The 17,007-nt window shown below is 62.9% G+C and overlaps 2 protein-coding genes across 2 annotated transcripts in view; both read right to left on the reverse strand.

Moving 5' to 3' along the window:
* AGRN (agrin) overlaps window positions 1-11,401 on the reverse strand; it is a 33,278-nt gene extending 21,877 nt beyond the window's left edge. The window contains 2 exon segments of the mRNA XM_045548812.1: window positions 8,882-9,143; window positions 11,133-11,401. Coding sequence (XP_045404768.1) covers window positions 8,882-9,143; window positions 11,133-11,339 — 469 coding nt within the window. The 5' untranslated portion in view covers window positions 11,340-11,401.
* Window positions 11,402-13,366: 1,965 nt separating this feature from the next.
* Window positions 13,367-14,434, reverse strand: ISG15 (ISG15 ubiquitin like modifier). The gene is made up of 2 exons (XM_045548811.1): window positions 14,333-14,434; window positions 13,367-13,903 (listed from the first exon to the last, which is right to left on the reverse strand). The coding sequence occupies exons 1-2, from the start codon at window positions 14,333-14,335 to the stop codon at window positions 13,382-13,384; spliced, it is 525 nt and encodes a 174-aa protein (XP_045404767.1). The 5' UTR covers window positions 14,336-14,434; the 3' UTR covers window positions 13,367-13,381.
* Between the last annotated feature and the right edge of the window lie 2,573 nt (window positions 14,435-17,007).

The raw sequence follows: 17,007 nt of genomic DNA on the forward strand, positions 1-17,007 counted from the left end.
CGTCTCCACCACCCGCCCGAGGTCGCCCCTTTCCCTGGCCCCTCCAAAAGTGGGGGCTCCAGGAGGTCGGCGAGGGTCCCGCGCGCCACCCCTACTGTCCACAACAGTCACTTCCACCCTCCTCAGCCAAGAGCGCTTAGGTGACCACCCCTATGACCAGGACCTTCGGCCCGCAGCCTCTCCGCCACCTGCAGCCCTTCGGGAGAGACGCCCGCCCTCCTCCGCAGCCCCTTCCAGCCCGGACCTGGTCACACGCCCAGTGTCCCTGCAATGACCCCGGCGCCTACCCCACCTCCATTTGAGCCTGGGGGCGGGGGTTCTCCCAAGGAAAGCAAGTCCTCCCAGGCGTGAGGGTCTCCTCTGCCAGGCCCCGGGACCCCTCCGAGTCCCCTCCCACGGCCGCTGACCACTGTTAACTGACACGTGTTAGCCCTGCCACACAGCCAGCCGCACTCACATCCCACACACCGCGGCCAGCAGGTTGCCTGGGCAACCAGTGCCAGCCCTGGCCACGCTCAGGCCTCCTGGGTCCATCGGGGAAAGCAGCACTGACCACACCCACCTCCTGGGGGCCCATCTGCCCTGGCCCTGGAACCAGCACTTCCCACCCCCCAGGGCCTCCATCTGGACCCTCCAGGGTCCCTCCCTGTCCCTGCAGCCTCCACCCTGCTCAGTCTCCCTGGGCAGGTGGGCTTCTCCACGAGCCCCCCCCCCCCCCCCGCATGTCTCTTCATCCCAGCCCAGCGGTGCGACCCTAGCTTTCGAGTTCCCTCTCCTTGGACTCCTTCCTGTCCCACAGCCAGGCACACAAACACCACATCCCACACGGCAGTCACGGAGTCACCCTGCCCCATCACCCAGGCTGGAGGTCTTCACGTTTCCCCGGGGCCCTGGAACCGGTGTTCTAATGAAACCTGCAGGGAAATCCAAGGTAAACAAAGCCCAGAGCAGCAATCCATTAAACCGCTCCCCAGCCCCCACCAGCCTCACCCTCTCTGGGGGCAGCTACTACTCCACCACCCCACCCTGCTGGACCTTGGCACTGTCCACACCACGATGACATGTCCGGCCATGCTGCCTCCCTGAGCACCCAGGGCAGGGTCTGACTTTTTATCTCCCCAGGGCAGGGCTTAGCAGGAGAAAAGGACGAGCTGGGGAGCCCAGGGCGGTTCACACACACGTTCCCATCTGCTACTCACTGCCCGGCTCAGAGGGGGCCCCAGGTCAGTGCCACAGTCCAACCCCTGGCAACGCCCAGCGCACACATGCACACACACACACACACACACACGCCCGGCTGCTGCCGCCACCTGTAGCCATGAGGGGCTCTGCAGGGGGAGGGGGGCATAGAACCAACGTGGGGGGAGGGGCAGGGCTGACAGGGGAGGCCTCACACACTGCCTGGGAACTCTGCCCCTACACAGACCCTGGGATCTGCCAGCAGTGGGGTCCCAACAGGCTGGCCTGAATGCCCACATGCGGGGGGCCTGCCTGGCCCCCACCAGCTGTGGGATGAGGCTCAGGGCTGGCTGGAGAACAGGCAGGCAGCCTGGCCCCGCCCAGCCCCAGGCCTGCCTGAGCCCCCCACTGGGGCGGGGATGCCTTCAGAGACAAAGGGCCATTGAGGCCCCAGGCCCAGCAGGGGCACTGGGTGGGGGGGAAGCTCAGGATAGTCCAGCTATTTTAAGCTCTCAGACAAAATCATCCAGCCCCAACCAGCCCACGCAGGCTCATGCCCAGGAAGGAACAGAAGACCCCTGACGGGCATCTCTGGGCTCATCCCAACAGCAACCTGCGAATGGCCACACATTTGCCCATACAAGAGGTATTCCAGGTCTCCATCATGAAGGTACTACATGCACACAACTGCCTGCACATGCTGGATGTCCCCCCCCCACTTGAACACACTGGATGTACCCCCATCTGCACAGGTTGGATGTCCCCCTCTACCTGTACACACTGGACATCCCCCCCACCTGCACACGCTGGATGTTAAACACACACACACACAGGGTATTCCTCTTCCTCCCCATTCACCTGTGTTCATTCTCACCTGGTGTCAGACACACCTTCCTACAACACACAAAGCCTGTTGCTCAGCCCCCAGCACACACTAGTATGTGTCCATCCACCTCCCCATGTGGACATGTGCAGCCTCCGGTTGGGTCCTTCTGGGTACTTCTCTGGCCTTGAGAAGGTGGGGAGGGGCCTGGAGAGGGTGGACAAGGTTGCCTGGCTTCTTCTCATGCAGGTGACCCCTCTCCCAGCTCCAGAGGGGCTGGGCTGGGCTCTCTTGGGAAGGGTGGGAGGGCGGTGCTGGCCCTGTGCACACACAGGGTTCAGACACCCCCCAGCTCCAGTGAGGGGCCTCCCCTCCAGACCAGCTGAGATCAGGCCCCACCCAGCATGAGTCCCTCTGCCCTCATCCCCAGAGAGACTAAGCAGCAGAGTCAGGAGCCAGGAGGGCAGGAGCCAGAAGCAGCCGGTCACAGGTCACAGGTCAGGGTCACACTCACGGGTGTTTAGCGCCCAGTGGTGGAGGGGAAGTGGTGGAGCTGCAGGGGATGGGGGTGGGGAGATCAGATGGGGGTGTTGGATGTGCTGCTGGGCCCAGGGCTGCAGTACCAGCCACCACCGGCTGACCCCAGGTGAGACCCAGGTGCCAAGTCAGACCCTGTGGGCTCTGTGTGCCCACCCACCAAGGCCTTCTGGACCACTGACCTGCTCCTAAGGGTGGTGGGATCCAGTGAGAATTTTGGGAAGGGGCTCAGCAGGGCTGGTTCATAGGGCAGCTAGCAGGGTCCCTGGAAGCCTGCGGTCCCACCACCTCTCCCCACCTCCATCACTCAGCAGCACACCCCTCACTAACCAACCGCCCCAACCCTAACCCTAACCCCTCCACCCCTGCCCCTCTGTGGGCCTGGCCCATTTCAAACAAAGCTCAGATGGGCTGGTGTCCCTCAGACTGGGGAGTCCTTAAGGGGTGGTATTTGCAGAGACCTGACAGGTGGAGGTGGCTTGCACAGGTTTGGAGGAAGAACCCACAGCCTGAGGCAACTACAAGGCCAGAGTGGGGAATGGACTGGGAGGCTGCCGGAGACCAGGAGGGGCCAGTGTGATGTAGCCCCAGGCCTGGCAGGGGCAGCGGGTGGGAGACTGGGAGCTGGCTCCTATGGAGGAGGGCTGCAGCCACCAGAGGTGCCAGCTGAGTGGGAGGGGAGAGCAGGCACCTGGAGAGCAGTTCGGCACTGGGTAGGGTGATCTGTGCCCTCTGTCCTGCCCCTCCAGCGGCCCCAAACCAGCTCTCAGCCAGGCCCTGCCACCTCCAGCAGCAAGGGGAGCGCTGGTGGGGCCAGGGTGGCACCCAGGTGTGGCCAATGCCTGGTGAGTCAGGAGGACATGGCGCCCTAGCTGAGAACCCAGCACCAGGTCTGGGCTGGAGGGCTTCACGGAGGCGCTGGCCAGCAGGGTGTTAGGATGAACAGGAAAGGCAGAGAGACAGACCCAGAGGGGAGAAGGCTGCAGATGTGGGCAGAGAGGAGATTGGGAGGCAGCTGGCGTGGTGCACCCAGAGCTCTTCCCCACGGAGCCAAGCGGGGCCAGGCATGTCAGGTGGGAAGGCCCCTCTCCCCTGCCCCAGGCCCACAGCATCTCTCTCCCAGCCTCACCCCAGCCACGGCGACCACCTGCTGTGCCCTGCTCTCACCTCCACGTCCTCGGGGAGCCTGGCCAGAGCCCTGCCCTGGGCCCATGAAGGAGGTAGCAGCAGCCTCCCTGGGCCCCGTGAGGACCCACTGCCAACGAAATGGTGCACAGACGCGAGGAAGAGGAAGGAGCTGATGAATGCACCAGTGGAGGAGAGCAAGGCCTTCCTCACGCCTGAGCCTCCCCCAAGAAGAGAAGTGGGTGCACACCCCCTCCCCACTGGCCTCTCAGTCATGGCTGGCCACAACCTGGCCCAGGTGTTTGTCTCATCTCTCCCAGATGTGCACTGGAGCCTCACATCTGTGGGCACAGGAGCAGGCTGTTCTAGGGCGCAGTGTGGGAGTGGCCAAGGCGGGCTGCGCAGCGGAGGGGCAGGGAAGGCTCAGGCCAACGACAGGCCCCCTCTCACCCTGCCCAGCCTGACTCCCTAACTACCCTGCTGCCTCCAGACAGAGCCCGGGCTGGCTGTGTCAGCATCTTAGTCTGGCAGACGTGTGAGGGGACAGCGAACCCCACCGGCCCCAGGACTCTGTCCTCACTGCAGCCCTGCCGAGCAGGCCCATCATCTCAGACACCCAGCAACCACCTCAGTCCTCACAGAGGCAGGGCCCGTAGGGGAAGGTGAGAGGCCCTTCACCAGGCACGGAGGGCAGGGCGGGGGCAGGGCACTGCACAGCCACAGCAGGCAGAGGCCAAGACTCACGTGTGCACAGAGACAAAGGCGAGAGCCCAGTCCCAAGGCCCCCACCCCCAGGACACAGGCAAGGCCACTGGCCTAACACCTGCAGCACCTGCCACGGGGTAGAAAACCAGGACCACGGCCCACCAGTGGGGGCTCCGACCAGAACTCCCGAGTGCACGGACTGGTACATCTGGGGCTGCAGGCACGTGCACACACACACACACACACACGTGCACACACACACGTGCACACAAACACATGCACACACATAGGCCACACAGCTGGAAACAGCCGGCTGCCTGTGAGGACAGAGAGCTCCCCCCTCTCCACTCCATGGGGGGAGTGTGGGAGGAGACTGGGAGGGGCCCCTCCTCTTTCCCAGGTCCCTGCGGAAGCAGCCCCTGGCAGGGGGCCTTCCTCAGAGGAAGTTCCCAGGATCTGTGCTGGCGGGGGGCCCCTTGAGGGGTGCTTCCTTCTGCACTGGAGGCTCCACCAGAGACCCACACACCTCCTCTGCAGATCCAGACCCCAGCCCTGCCCCTCAGCCCTAGCAGGCAGGGAGTGCAGGGGCACACAGCCTCCTCCTCCAGCTGGCAACTGTCCCTGGGGTGACAGCTCACCCCTCTGAGCCTCCTTTTTCTGCTCTGCAAGGAACAGGCACTTCCTGGGTCTCTGGGGGGTCAATACCCAAATGGGGGTGCCAGGGCTAGCAGGGCAGGAAAGGGCTGCACTCGCTGCCCCACCCAGGCCTCTGGGCAGCAGAACTTGGCAGCCCCGGCTCTGAAGTGGGCAGCTGGCCTGGGTCCCACAGGTGGAGGCAAAGGACTGGGGGCTGTTCCTGCAGCTGCTGTCCCCAGACCTGTGGTGCTGGGGGCTGTGCTGCTCACTGGGCTGGGCGGGGTGGACCCTTCAGGAAGGAAGGGCAGCAGCCAGGGAGGGCCGCACTGGCCAGGGCACAGCAGGGGGTGGCATGACCTGGGGTGAGCCCTGCCCAGTGACTCCCAGCTCCACCCAGAGAGGATGGAGGGCGCAGTCAGCCGCGCTGAAGGCTCAGTTCAGCACCCACGGGCCAGTGTGGAGGGGACAGTTTTAAAACAACTTTTTTGGCTCTTCTCTGGGTGCGGACCCGGGAGGGTGAGGGGTCTGGAAAAGCCAAGAGCAGTTCCCACCAGGTCTGTCTGGCCCTTTCCCTCCCCACAGGACCCCCACCCCCTCGCAGCCCACCCTAGGGCCTCCCCAGCGAGCCCCCGGCCCGGCACAAGTGAAGTCAGACAGACAAGTCCATTCAGGCACACGGCAGGCAACCAGCCCACGCTTCCCAGGAACCCCAGGTACAGAGAATACAGGTGGGCAGACCCCGCCCCCCCCAGCTGCAGGAGAGATTCCCAGGCTGGCAGCCTCCAGCCCGACCTGCCTGGCGGAGGGCTGGAGAGGGGCTCTCAGGCCTGGGTGGGGTCTCAGGGGCAGGATGGGAACCTGGAGAGAGAAGGGAGGAGGGGGCAGAGAGGGAGGAGGGAAAGGAGAAGCCGCCTCCCACCTTGGCAGGGCAGCAGCAGCCAGGAACCCGGGTGGGGTGAGGCTCCAGGAAGTGGGGGTAGAAGAAGCTAAAACCAGGCAGCAGACGGGACCAGACCCAGCCCCATGCAAGGTCCTCCTGTAGCCCAGACACTCCCCAATATCCTCTGCCCCTGGGGCCTCGGAACTCCCGGCTCCTCCAGCCTGAGCCCCAGAACTGCCCTCTGGACAGCCCTAGGCAGGTGGCCACGCAGGAACCAAGGGCGCAAGGGCCCGAATCAGGCCAGGCCAGGGAGCCAGGACCCCGGCTTCAGGGCCGGGCTGGGCCAGGCTGGGCAGACACCAGACTCACTCTGACCCTGGCCCCCTGCCCTGTCCCTGTGCCAGCCCCCGCAGGGGCAGACAACACTTCCTTTCTCTGCCCTGGCTCCTAGTGGGGAGGGACAGGCAGGCCCCAGGCCGCCCCTGTGGCCCTCAGCCAGGAAGCCCTCCTGGGGGCTTCAGGGGAGGCTCCAGGACCAGCCTTCGGGAGGCAGGGCAGGGAGCGCGTGGGCAGTGCCCAGACAGGACAAGGTGGCCGAGGCTGGAGGAGATGCCCACTGAGCGCCAGCCCTGGGTGGCTCCAGTGTGTGGGCTGGTCCTGGGAGAGGCTGGGCCATTTCCCTGCAAAGGGGGAGGGCGGGGGTCTCCCTGCAGAAGGCGCAGGCCACCCCGCCCAAAGGTGGCGCAGAGGGAGGGGCACATACCTGTCTCAGCTATGCCAGGAATGTGGCTCCCCAGGCAGAGGACAGGAGGAGGAGGAACCTTCCAGGGGGCTGCGGACTGGGGGAGGGGCCTCTGCGGGACAGACAGGGCAGGCCCAGCAGGCCTGGGGGAGAAACTGAGGAAGGGAGACTCCAGTGGAGTGGGGGCCCAGGCGGGTGGGGAGGCGAGAGCGAGAGGCCGGGGAGGACGTCCCCTCCCACTGCTCTGGGCCTCGGGCAGGGTGCTCCAGGACAAGGACTCCCCACACAAGGCGGGACCCAGGGCCCAGGGGTGACCTCTGCAGACGAGGGGCTGCCCAGACCTCACCCTGTGCCCTGTGGGGGTGGGCAGCTTGGGCACCCGAACAGATGGGGTCAGAGGTCATAGTCGGGGGGAGGGTTGGCTTGACCCAAGCCCTGCCTTCCATCCCCCTCACCAGGGTGGGGCCTTGGCCACCAGAAGGGCCCGGAGTGGGGTTCGATGTCCTATAGAACAGGACCCCCTCCTAGCCTGGGGGTGGGCACAGACTCCAGGGACCCAGCTCTCACCTGGGCTCTGGGAGGCATCGCCCTGTCCCAGCCCGCAGGGCCCTGGTCCACTTCCAAAGAGAGGTCCATGTGGCCCACTCAAAGTTTCCAGGGCTCCCCGTCACCTTCCACATTCTGCCCCCTCTACTGAGGGGCTCCCCCTCGACCCCTGCTCCACCTGCAAGGCCTGTGCCATAGCAGGGCAAGTCACACCCCCTCCCTGGCCTGGGCACGCGCAGCTCCAAAGCCAGGGCCCGGCATGCCTAGATCAGGCTCTTGCAAGACAGACACTGGGCCTTGTTCTACCCAGGGTGACCCTTGGCCCTGTGCCCTCTGACCCCACAGCAAGAACTCAGTCTTGAGTCACAGACCCTCCAGCTGGACCCGCCCGCTGGCGTGGTCTTAATGACTCCCCCTTCTGATCTTACAAGGTGGTGACTGCCAGCACCCTGACCCTCGTTCTCCGGCCCCCCTCAGCTCCCCACTCCACCCCCACACTGGGCATCACCGTCCCACAGCCTGTCCTGGCTCCATGACACCCTATCTTCTCCCCAGACCAGAGCTGCCAGAGTAGGGCCAGGGTATCAAGTCCTCACCCAGTGGGAGGGCCGGGCTGGGACGGGGGACCCTGGAGCACAGCCTAGGAGAGCCCACAGGGCTCCCCATTTCAGGGGCAGCCCCTCCCCCCACAGTCTCCCCAGGCAAGCAGGGACAGGAAGGCCAGATGAGCCCACACCCAGGGTCCTGCAGGCAGCCCTCGAGAGCCAGGCCGGCATCACAACAGCAAGGTAGGGAGAAGGCGAGACTTCCCCCCTGGCCATGGGAGCAGATCAGAGGGACAGGAAGTCACGACCCTGGCCACTGCCCTGCTGAGGAAGTGTTCTCCCATGCCCCCCACCCAAACATCCCTTCCCAGGCAGCCACGAGGGAACAGACAGGATGTGGGGGCGACAAGGCGCTCCTGCCTTTTCTCTGCCACATTCCCCAGCCAGGGATCTCGTCCCCCAACTGGGACTGTCCCAAGGCCAGGGGGGAGCCCTGGTCATGGGATTTCTGCTCACCCCCGACCAGAGGCTGGGGTTGGGGGGGCTCTCCCAGACTATTCACAATAGCCATGTGGGAACCTCTCTTGGGGACCCCACACCCACCCGAATCCCTAGACGCCCTCACCCCACAGAACTGCTCTGCTCAGAAACAACAGGCCTCTTGGAACACACTCCGGCGGCCCCACCCTCCAATCTCTGCCCTGCCGCATGGGGTTCGCCCAGCACGTGGGCCCCGTCCAGATAGATGTTTGGGTTTCTGCAGAAACGTAACAGCTGGTGTTCGTTCACCTGGTTCCCAGCTTCTCCCCCAGAAAGGGCCTCCAGGAGGGAGTGCAGAGCTGGGAGGAGGGGAAGAGGAGGCCTGTCTCTTTGCAGGGCTGGGACTTGCTTCACCCTGAGATGCAAGACGGTCACTGCCAGAGCTTGGGACTGCTGACCTCAGGATGGCTGGACACAGCCGGGAAGCCCGGGAGCGGGAAGCAGGGAATGAGGTCAGATCACAAGACACCACCTGCTCCAGCCCACAGCACGATCCTTGGCACCCGTCCCCCAAGCCCACTGGAGCACGATGCACTGCCCCTCACGGTGACCTCCTACAAGCCTGCCCACCTCTGCCACACCGGCAGCCAGCCCCTCTGCCACTGCCCTGCCCCCGCACGCACCTTCCACACAGAACTCCACCTCCTCCAGGTTCCGCAGGGTGATCCGCATGAGGCTGGAGTTGAGCATCAGCTCGTTCTTGTGAGCCGGCCACAGGTATGGGGGTGCAGGATTCACAAAGAAGATCCTGGTGTCCCCAGTAGACACCTGGTTGTCACAGATGAGGGGATCTCCGAAGCCGCTGATCACCACCTTGTTGCCGCCGTCCAGCAGGCTCTCCTGGGCCACCAGGTCTTTGCCCTTCAAGTACCGCCAGACCCGAACCTGGAGGGGATATGACTGTTATTGGCCCTCGTCCTGCTGGGGAGTGGGGTTAGCCTGGGGACTGGGTCTTCTACCTCTCCTGGCCTCAGTTGCTCAGGCCCAGTGTCCACGGTAGACCCAAGCCCTGGGCGGAAATGCACAGAGATCTTTGGGTCAGCCCCCTGGGTGGAGGCTGCGGGGGGCACACGCTCGCTGGACACGACCGTCCACGCGTGGACGCTCACCATGAATACACACCCTCCCCCAGGAAGCCGCTCCCACGCCCCCAATCAACCCCAGCCGCCTCAACTCCAATAAGGTCCACATCAGCGCAGGTGTGGAGCGCCAGTCCCCCAGGCTCTCTCCCCGTCCCTGTCTGCAGGCCACTACTGGGGCCACCAGGCAAAGCCAGGAGCAGTGACCACACAAGAAGGGGGCTCAGGGCAAGGGACCAGCTGGGCTCCTTGCAACCCTGTGGGTGGGCTCAGACACCCTCCCCCTAGGAAGTGAAAGCCCCCTCCTCCAGACTGGCTGCTACAATCTGTGCAGTCCAGGCCGCCCATGAACCACAAAATCAAGTTTGGGCAGCGCAAGGCGGCCCCACCCTCCACCCTCTCGGCTCCTGGGCCCCCAGGGCACCTCCACAACCCAACCTAGGGGACACCCACAGCTCAGCCAGGGCAGGCCTCACAGGAACGTGGCCCCAGGAGACAGGGGCCTACCCACTCCCGGAGAAAAAGCCCCCGTGGGCAGACCTGGGGGACCTGAGGGACAGGGCTTCTGGAAGGGGGCGTGAAAGACAATGGGTGGCCCGTCCACCTGCCCAGCCTCCACTGGTAGCCTTAGGACTGTGGCACGCAGTCCCAGGCAGAGCCTCGGCCACCCCCCCACGCCCCCCACCGCAGGCTCTAGAAGGGCAACAACCCAGGCAACGAGGCCGTGCGGCTTTCATCGCCTCCCCCCACCCCAGCCACACCCAGGAGCGGCGGGGAGGAAGTCGGGAAAATCCTGCAGGGACTTGGCAAAGTGCCCTGGCGGTCGGAGAGGGGAGGGGAGGGGGCCGGCGGGGGGATCCCAGCTGTAGCCCGCACCGGCCAGTCTGAGAGAAGCTGACACCCTCCCCAACTCCACCGAGCAGGAAAGATCCGACTTCTGGTCCCCGAGGTGGTCTGGGGGCCAGAGGGGGTAGGGGCCCTGGGTGCCCTGAGCCCTGTCCACAAGACTGTGCGAAGGACCCACCACACCCACCCGAGGGGACGCCCAGGCCCCACTGAAGGAAGAGCAGGGCACACTCCTCCTCCCCGTGGCCCCCCATGGCCGGAGGAGCCCCAGTTCTCACTGGAGCCGCACGGGCACCTGCCCCTGCCCCCAGGCGCGCCGCTGGGCGGCGGCCCCGCCCACTTTTCTGCCCCTGCCCCCACCCCGCCACTGCGGCACCCCCCACCGGCTCCCCGGACTGGGAGATCAGGCTGCGCGCGCCTTTCTCTCCACTGACCACCCGTCACCGTGCTGAGGGCCTCTGGGGAGCGGGGGCAGCAGTGACCACAGGCCCAGTCCCCGTCCCCACCCCGACATAAAGCGTCCCCTCCCCAGCTTTCTGTTCCTTTCCTTTTGCCGGCGGGGAGGGGTGCAGTAGCCACACACAGCCCCCCCCCGGGGGGAGGTGCACTTGTTTCCGATAAGGGAGTGGGCCGTGGGCGGACACGACCCCGCCTTCCCGGCCTGGGCACTGCAGGGGGGACCGCAGTGGCTCCGCAACTTTCCCTGGCGCTCGCGAGTTTTCCGCTGGAGCCCACCGGGGGCTTGGCGGTCGCCAAGGGAGCCGGAACCGGGGCTGCGGAGCGTCCGGGGCTCGTTCCCACGGCCTGGGGCGGGGGTCCCAGCGGGGTGGTCGACAGCGCGAAGGGAGGGCCTCCGGGGTCGGAGCCGGGATCTGCAGGGGGAGAGGCCCCCAGCCCAGGCTCCCAGGGGGTGGGGGCCTCGGGGTCCGGGGGTCCCGGCGGGGCCCACCTTGCAGGAGTACGTGTGCTGCACCGGGTCCACGTTGAGGATCTCCTCCACCGTGCCGGTGAGCACCACGTTCGCCTCCTCCTCGCGCCGCTCCAGCGCGCGCTCCGGGCACGTCCCGCCGGCGCCGGGCAGGGCGCGCGCGGCAGCCGCCAGGAGCAGCAGCATCGGCAGCAGCGGGGCCGGGCCGGGCGGCCGCGGGCTGGCCATGGCGCAGCCGAGGTCAGCGAGAGCGGCTGGAGAGAGCGCGCGGGCCGGGCCGCGCCGGAGACGGGACTGGACAGGACGGGACGCAGCTCCGGGAGGCGGTGAGCGCGGGCGGCGCGGGGGCGGGGCGGGGGCGGGACCCGGGCAGCGCCGCCCCTCCCCGGGGGCCGTGCCCGCCCCCGGCCACCCGGCGCCCGGCGCCCGGCGACCCGCGCCGGCCGCGAACAAAGCACCGGGACGGCGGCGCCGGGCAAGGGCGCGGGGGCCGGGCGCCGGGCCGGAGGGGGAGGGGCGGCGCTGCCGGGGGAGTGGCGGGGGCGGGGCGGCCCGGGGGCGCACCCCCGCCTGCGCGCAGGGCCCCCCGGAAATGCAGCTGGAGCCGGGTTAATGCATAATCTGGAGGCGACGTGACGGGACTTCCAAGGGCCGGGACGGCGCGGGAGCCGGCGGCGGGGGTCGCTGCCGCGAGGAGGGGCCGCCAGACCCGCCGGCCGCCCCGGGGCCCTGCAGGCAGGCTGCACCTCCCGGGAGGAACGCAGCCCCGTCGCCCGGACCCGGGTGGAGGCCGCCCCCGGACCCGCAGCCGCGGCCGGTGCGCGGCGATTGGTCGGGACGGGCCGGGGGACTAGGGCGCCCCCTGCCGCCGCGCGGCCTGGAGCTTGGCCCCGCCCCTCCCCCGACCCCGACGGGCGCCGCTCCCGCCCGGCCTGGCGGGGACTGCAGTGGGGGGGGCCAGATCGGAGCCCGGCGCTGCCGAAGATGGAGGGGGCGGGAGAGGAGACCCCTCGGTGCCCTTGGGAGTGAGCCTGCGGTGCCCCTCCCCCCAGCCAGCTGCAGGTCTCTGAGCCAGGAGCAACAAGGGGGGGCTGCAGAAGAAGCCGGTCCCGCGGAACCCCCGCCCCGCCCTGGCTCTGGGGGCTTCAGGGAAGGGCGGCGGCACCCAGGGTGGGTGCTCGCACCGGCGAAGCTGCAGCTGACCACGGGGTGCGAGGGTGTCGGGTGCGAGGGGGCCCAGGACACCGGCTGGAGCCAGGAGGCCGTGTCTGCGTACACTGGTCTCAGGACACAGCAGACCTCGGGGGCCCTGACCGAGCTATGGACCCCCACGGGCCAGAATGGGGGCTTCTGGGTCTCCAGGCAAATCCTCCTGCGTGGTGGGAAAGCAGAGATCTGAGTGACCCCAGGGTCACCATCCCTGGGCCCAAGTGGTGCAGACCCTGCTGTGCCCCTTCCCTGGTTCCTCTAAGACTGATGTGGTAACTTGGTTTAGGGGCAAAAGTCGGAGAAAGAAGAATGTGGTGAGGAAGGGGGTGTAACTTGTACCAATTAGGGGTCCCCCATCTGGGACAAGCTCTTCTCACTGGACAGTGTGAGCCCCAATCCAGGTGCCCCCTCACCTGCTAGCTGTGGGCTCTCCATTAAGGGGAGCCCTGAAGGGGGTGTGCTTGGTGGCCCCATGGTGATGTGCATGGTCAGGACTGTCCCTACCCCTCCCTAGACCCACAAGGCAGGACAGAGCAGGCTGGTAGGTCCTAGAGGCCCCCAGCCCCCCTGGTTGGGGTGGACAAGCCCCCCTCACAACCCACCAGGGCCCTGAGGACTCACCCTCTCCAGTTCCAGGGGCTTTGGGGAGGTCCGATCCTTAGGGAGCCACAGCTGTGGCCTTTGGGACCTGACCAGGCCTGCCCCTCCCTAAGCTGTCACTGACCCAGTGGGGATGGGCAGTTGTGCAGGGCCCCCCACCCCCGTCAGGGTGGGCTCCAGCAAATGTGTCTATTTTCCTTTTTCTACAAGTTGGTTTTCTGCAGGGTGTGGTGACATGTCTTACTTTGGTTATGGAGGGGGGTGTCCCTGTTCTGATCCCACTGGGCTCTAACTGTGAAACTCTTGTCCCTTAACTTGGCAACACAGGCCTGGGCACCACGGGCTCTCTTACCCGACCCCCCAGCTCCACCAGCAGGGGTGCAGACTGGGGGTCAGACAGATGGGGCTGCTGGAGGGGTGAGGGCAGACACAAAGGCAGGCGTTGCTCTTTGCAGCCACATTTATTTCCAGGACTCGGCCCTAGTCAGGCTGTGGGGGGAGGCCCTGCTCTGCCCCCCGCCCCGCAGGCGCAAGTTCATGTACACCGTGCACAGAGGTTTGAGGCCGTACTCCCCCAGCAGGACGTTGTCTTCCATGGGCTTCCCCTCAAAGCTCAGCCAGAACTGGTCGTCACGCACACTCTCCTGCAGGCACACCTGCTGCTTGAGGCTGGCCACCGTCTGCGTCAGCCGGACCTCGTAGGTTCTGCAGCGGCCCTTGTCATTGGTCACCAGGATGCTCAGGAGCTGGTCACAGCTCTGCACCACGAGCAGGACTGTGCTGCCGGGGCCCAGGCCCTGGTTGACAAGGGGGACCTTGTCCTGCAGCTCCTCGCCGCTGGGGTGGATGACCAGGTGCTGCTGGAAGGCGTGCACGCTGATCTTCTGGGTGATCTTCTGCTTCAGTTCTGAGAGCAGCGTGGAGTTGTTCAGGGCCACCCCGAACTCCTGGCCCCCCAGCATCTTCACCTTCAGGTCCCAGCCCTGCAGGCACCACATAGGCTCAGAGATACTGGCACCTGTGCGGGGGTCACTACGTGCAAGGCATTGGCTGTAGGGCAAGCTCCTGTGCCCAGGGACAAAGCTCCCTCCTGTCTGCCCTCTCCATCCACCGGGAGAGGGACCCCAGGCACAGGAGGCACAGAAGGGGCCATTCCTAGAAGAAAAGCCGGCCTCCCACAGCAATCCTGCTGCCCCTCTTCACTGGCTACCATGCCCTCCCCGGGGGATCTGTCTCAGGGCCAGCCTTCCAGGACCCAACCTGCCTTCAGGAGACCGTGCCCCGTCACACTTAGAACCTGGGCAAGCTCTGAGCTTTTCTGCTCTTCCTGCACCCCGGGAGACCCCATCGGGGTGGGGGAGGAAAATCGACTGGAACAGAGCCCACCTGCCTCCACCTGTCAAATCACTTACCATGCTGCGTGCGGTGCCGTGCGGTGCCGCCAGATCCTCCACGGGTGCCTCTCAGCCTCCAGCCGCTGCTACGCGGGCTCAGCTCGGCGGCTTTATAAACCCGAGCCCGAGCGGCACGTCACGGGGCGTGTCCAGAAGGCCTGCACCAAGGGCCCGATTCAGCTTCAGTTTCAGTTTCCTTTTCTCCAGGTGTTGCCCGGAGTGAAGAAACAAAACGGAATGACGGCGATAGGGAAACTGGGAGGGGCACCCAGGGTCTCAGAGGGACTTTCAGGGACAGGGACACAGGGCAGCGTCCTCTGCCCCACTCCATTCCCCGGAAACCCCCTAAATATCTGCACTTCAGGTTCTTTACTAGATGCACAAAAGGCATAACAACCCGAACTAACGATTCAAAAGTTTCATTTTCCATTTACCAATTTGCAAAATTAGTAAACTTGGAAAACATTGCCGTGGTTAATTCAGAAACAAAATAGTGACAATCCAAATTACCTGGAGATAACCTCCATTGGGTGAGGACAGTATTAGTTCAGGTTGTTTTTAATTTTTTTCCTACAGAAATGAACTCATGGACCCTATCAAGAAAGTTGGTAGGATGCAGTGGCTCACGCCTGTAATCCGAGCTCTCTGGGAGGCTGAGGACGGAGGATCGCTTGAGGTCAGGAGTTTGAGACTGTCCTGAGCAACAGCGAAGACCCCCTCTTTACAAAAAGACAATAGAAAAATTAGCCGGCTTGGTGGCAGCGCCTGTAGTCCCAGCTACTCGGGAGGCTGAGGCAGGAGGATCGCTTGAGCCCAGGAGTCTGAGGTTGCTGTGAGCTGTGACCACGACACTGCAGTAGTCTACCTCAGGCAGCAGATGGAGACCCTGTCTCGAAAAAACATTGTTTTTAAATTTAAAAAAGTAAAAAATAAAAACAAAACTGAAAAAAAAAAACCTGATACTACTTTCACCATTTTGCAGCCTGCTTAATTCACGTGAGAGCATATCACAAACATCTTCCTGTGTTATGAACACATTTGTGCAGTTTGTTTTAACGGCTGTGTGTGTCCCCACAGAATGATTCATTACAGTAGAGTGGAATTTAGTTAACCAACCTCATATTGTTGAATATTTAGGCTGTTCCCAAATTTTTGCTATTACAAACAGCACATAACAGGCAAAGTTAACTAAAGCTGAATGATAAAAAAAAACTAAATTGGCCGGGCGCGGTGGCTCATGCCTGTAATCCTAGCCCTCTGGGAGGCTGAGGCGGGTGGATCACTCGAGGTCAGGAGTTCGAGACCAGCCTGAGCGAGACCCCGTCCTCTACTAAAAGTAGAAAGAAATTAGCTGGACAACTAAAAGTATATATCGAAAAAATTAGCCGGGCATGGTGGCGCATGCCTGTAGTCCCAGCTACTTGGGAGGCTGAGGCAGTAGGATCGCTTAAGCCCAGGAGTTTGAGGTTGCTGTGAGCTAGGCTGACACCACGGCACTCACTCTAGCCCGGGCAACAAAGTGAGACTCTGTCAAAAAAAAAAAAAACACACACACCACAAAAAAAACTAAACAAAATTAAGTAAATAAATGTTTAAATAAAAAGTTAAAGATTAAAAAAACCACATGTTCTGAATATGAATCCTGACCCAACAAACATCTCATGGGCACCAAATTGTTAATGTCCAAAAACCAAACAGGAGATTTAATTTATTTATTTATTATTTAATTTTTTAAAAAATTTTATGTATTTATTTAGTTTTATTTTACTTATTTATTTTCTTTTCTTGTTTTTATTTTTTTAGGCAAGCACGAAAAGGAGGTTTATTGAGGAGGGAAAGATAAGATTATAGGGCAAGCGCAAGACACAGGTTTACAGAGCATGGTACACACGCCACAGATGACGACCAGACCCACTGTTGCAGCAAAGTGAGATCCAAAGGAAGGGCGCGAAGAGAGCTTCTTGTCTTGTTTTTATTTATTTATTTTTTTGAGACAGAGTCTCACTCTGTTGCCTGGGCTAGAGTGAGTGCCGTGGCGTCAGCCCAGCTCACAGCAACCTCAAACTCCTGGGCTTAAGCGATCCTACTGCCTCAGCCTCCCAAGTAGCTGGGACTACAGGCATGCGCCACCATGCCTGGCTAATTTTTTCTATATATATTTTTAGTTGGCCAGATAATTTCTTTCTATTTTTAGTAGAGACGGGGTCTCGCTCTTGCTCAGGCTGGTCTCGAACTCCTGACCTCGAGTGATCCACCCGCCTCGGCCCTCCCAGAGTGCTAGGGTTACAGGCGTCAGCCACCACGCCCGGCCTTGTCTTGTTTTTAGAGACAGGGTCTCTGTCACCCATGCACCTGTCATTGCAGTGGTCCTTCCTCCTCACCAGATCACTCACTGCCGTACCTGCCCAGGGACCGTGCCGAGGACGCCTGTGTGAACGAGTGAATCCGTGTACATTTAATGAAATTGAATGTAAAAAGGTGCAGGCTCTTATGTTCTCAAACATTCTGATTTCTTAATAAATTCAGTAACATTCTCCTATCTTCCTGCTTAAAAATCATTGACCTAAATATCTTACTGAGTGTGCGTTTGAATTTAGAATCTCAAGGCTAATCCGATAAAATGTTCCAAAGTGGAAAAACTATGAGTCTGATCTATTCAAACAGCTTTAATTAGGTACAGCTGACGCATAACA

The sequence above is a fragment of the Lemur catta genome, chromosome 3 (assembly GCF_020740605.2).
Source record: "Lemur catta isolate mLemCat1 chromosome 3, mLemCat1.pri, whole genome shotgun sequence".
Classification (NCBI taxonomy): Eukaryota; Metazoa; Chordata; class Mammalia; order Primates; family Lemuridae; genus Lemur; species Lemur catta.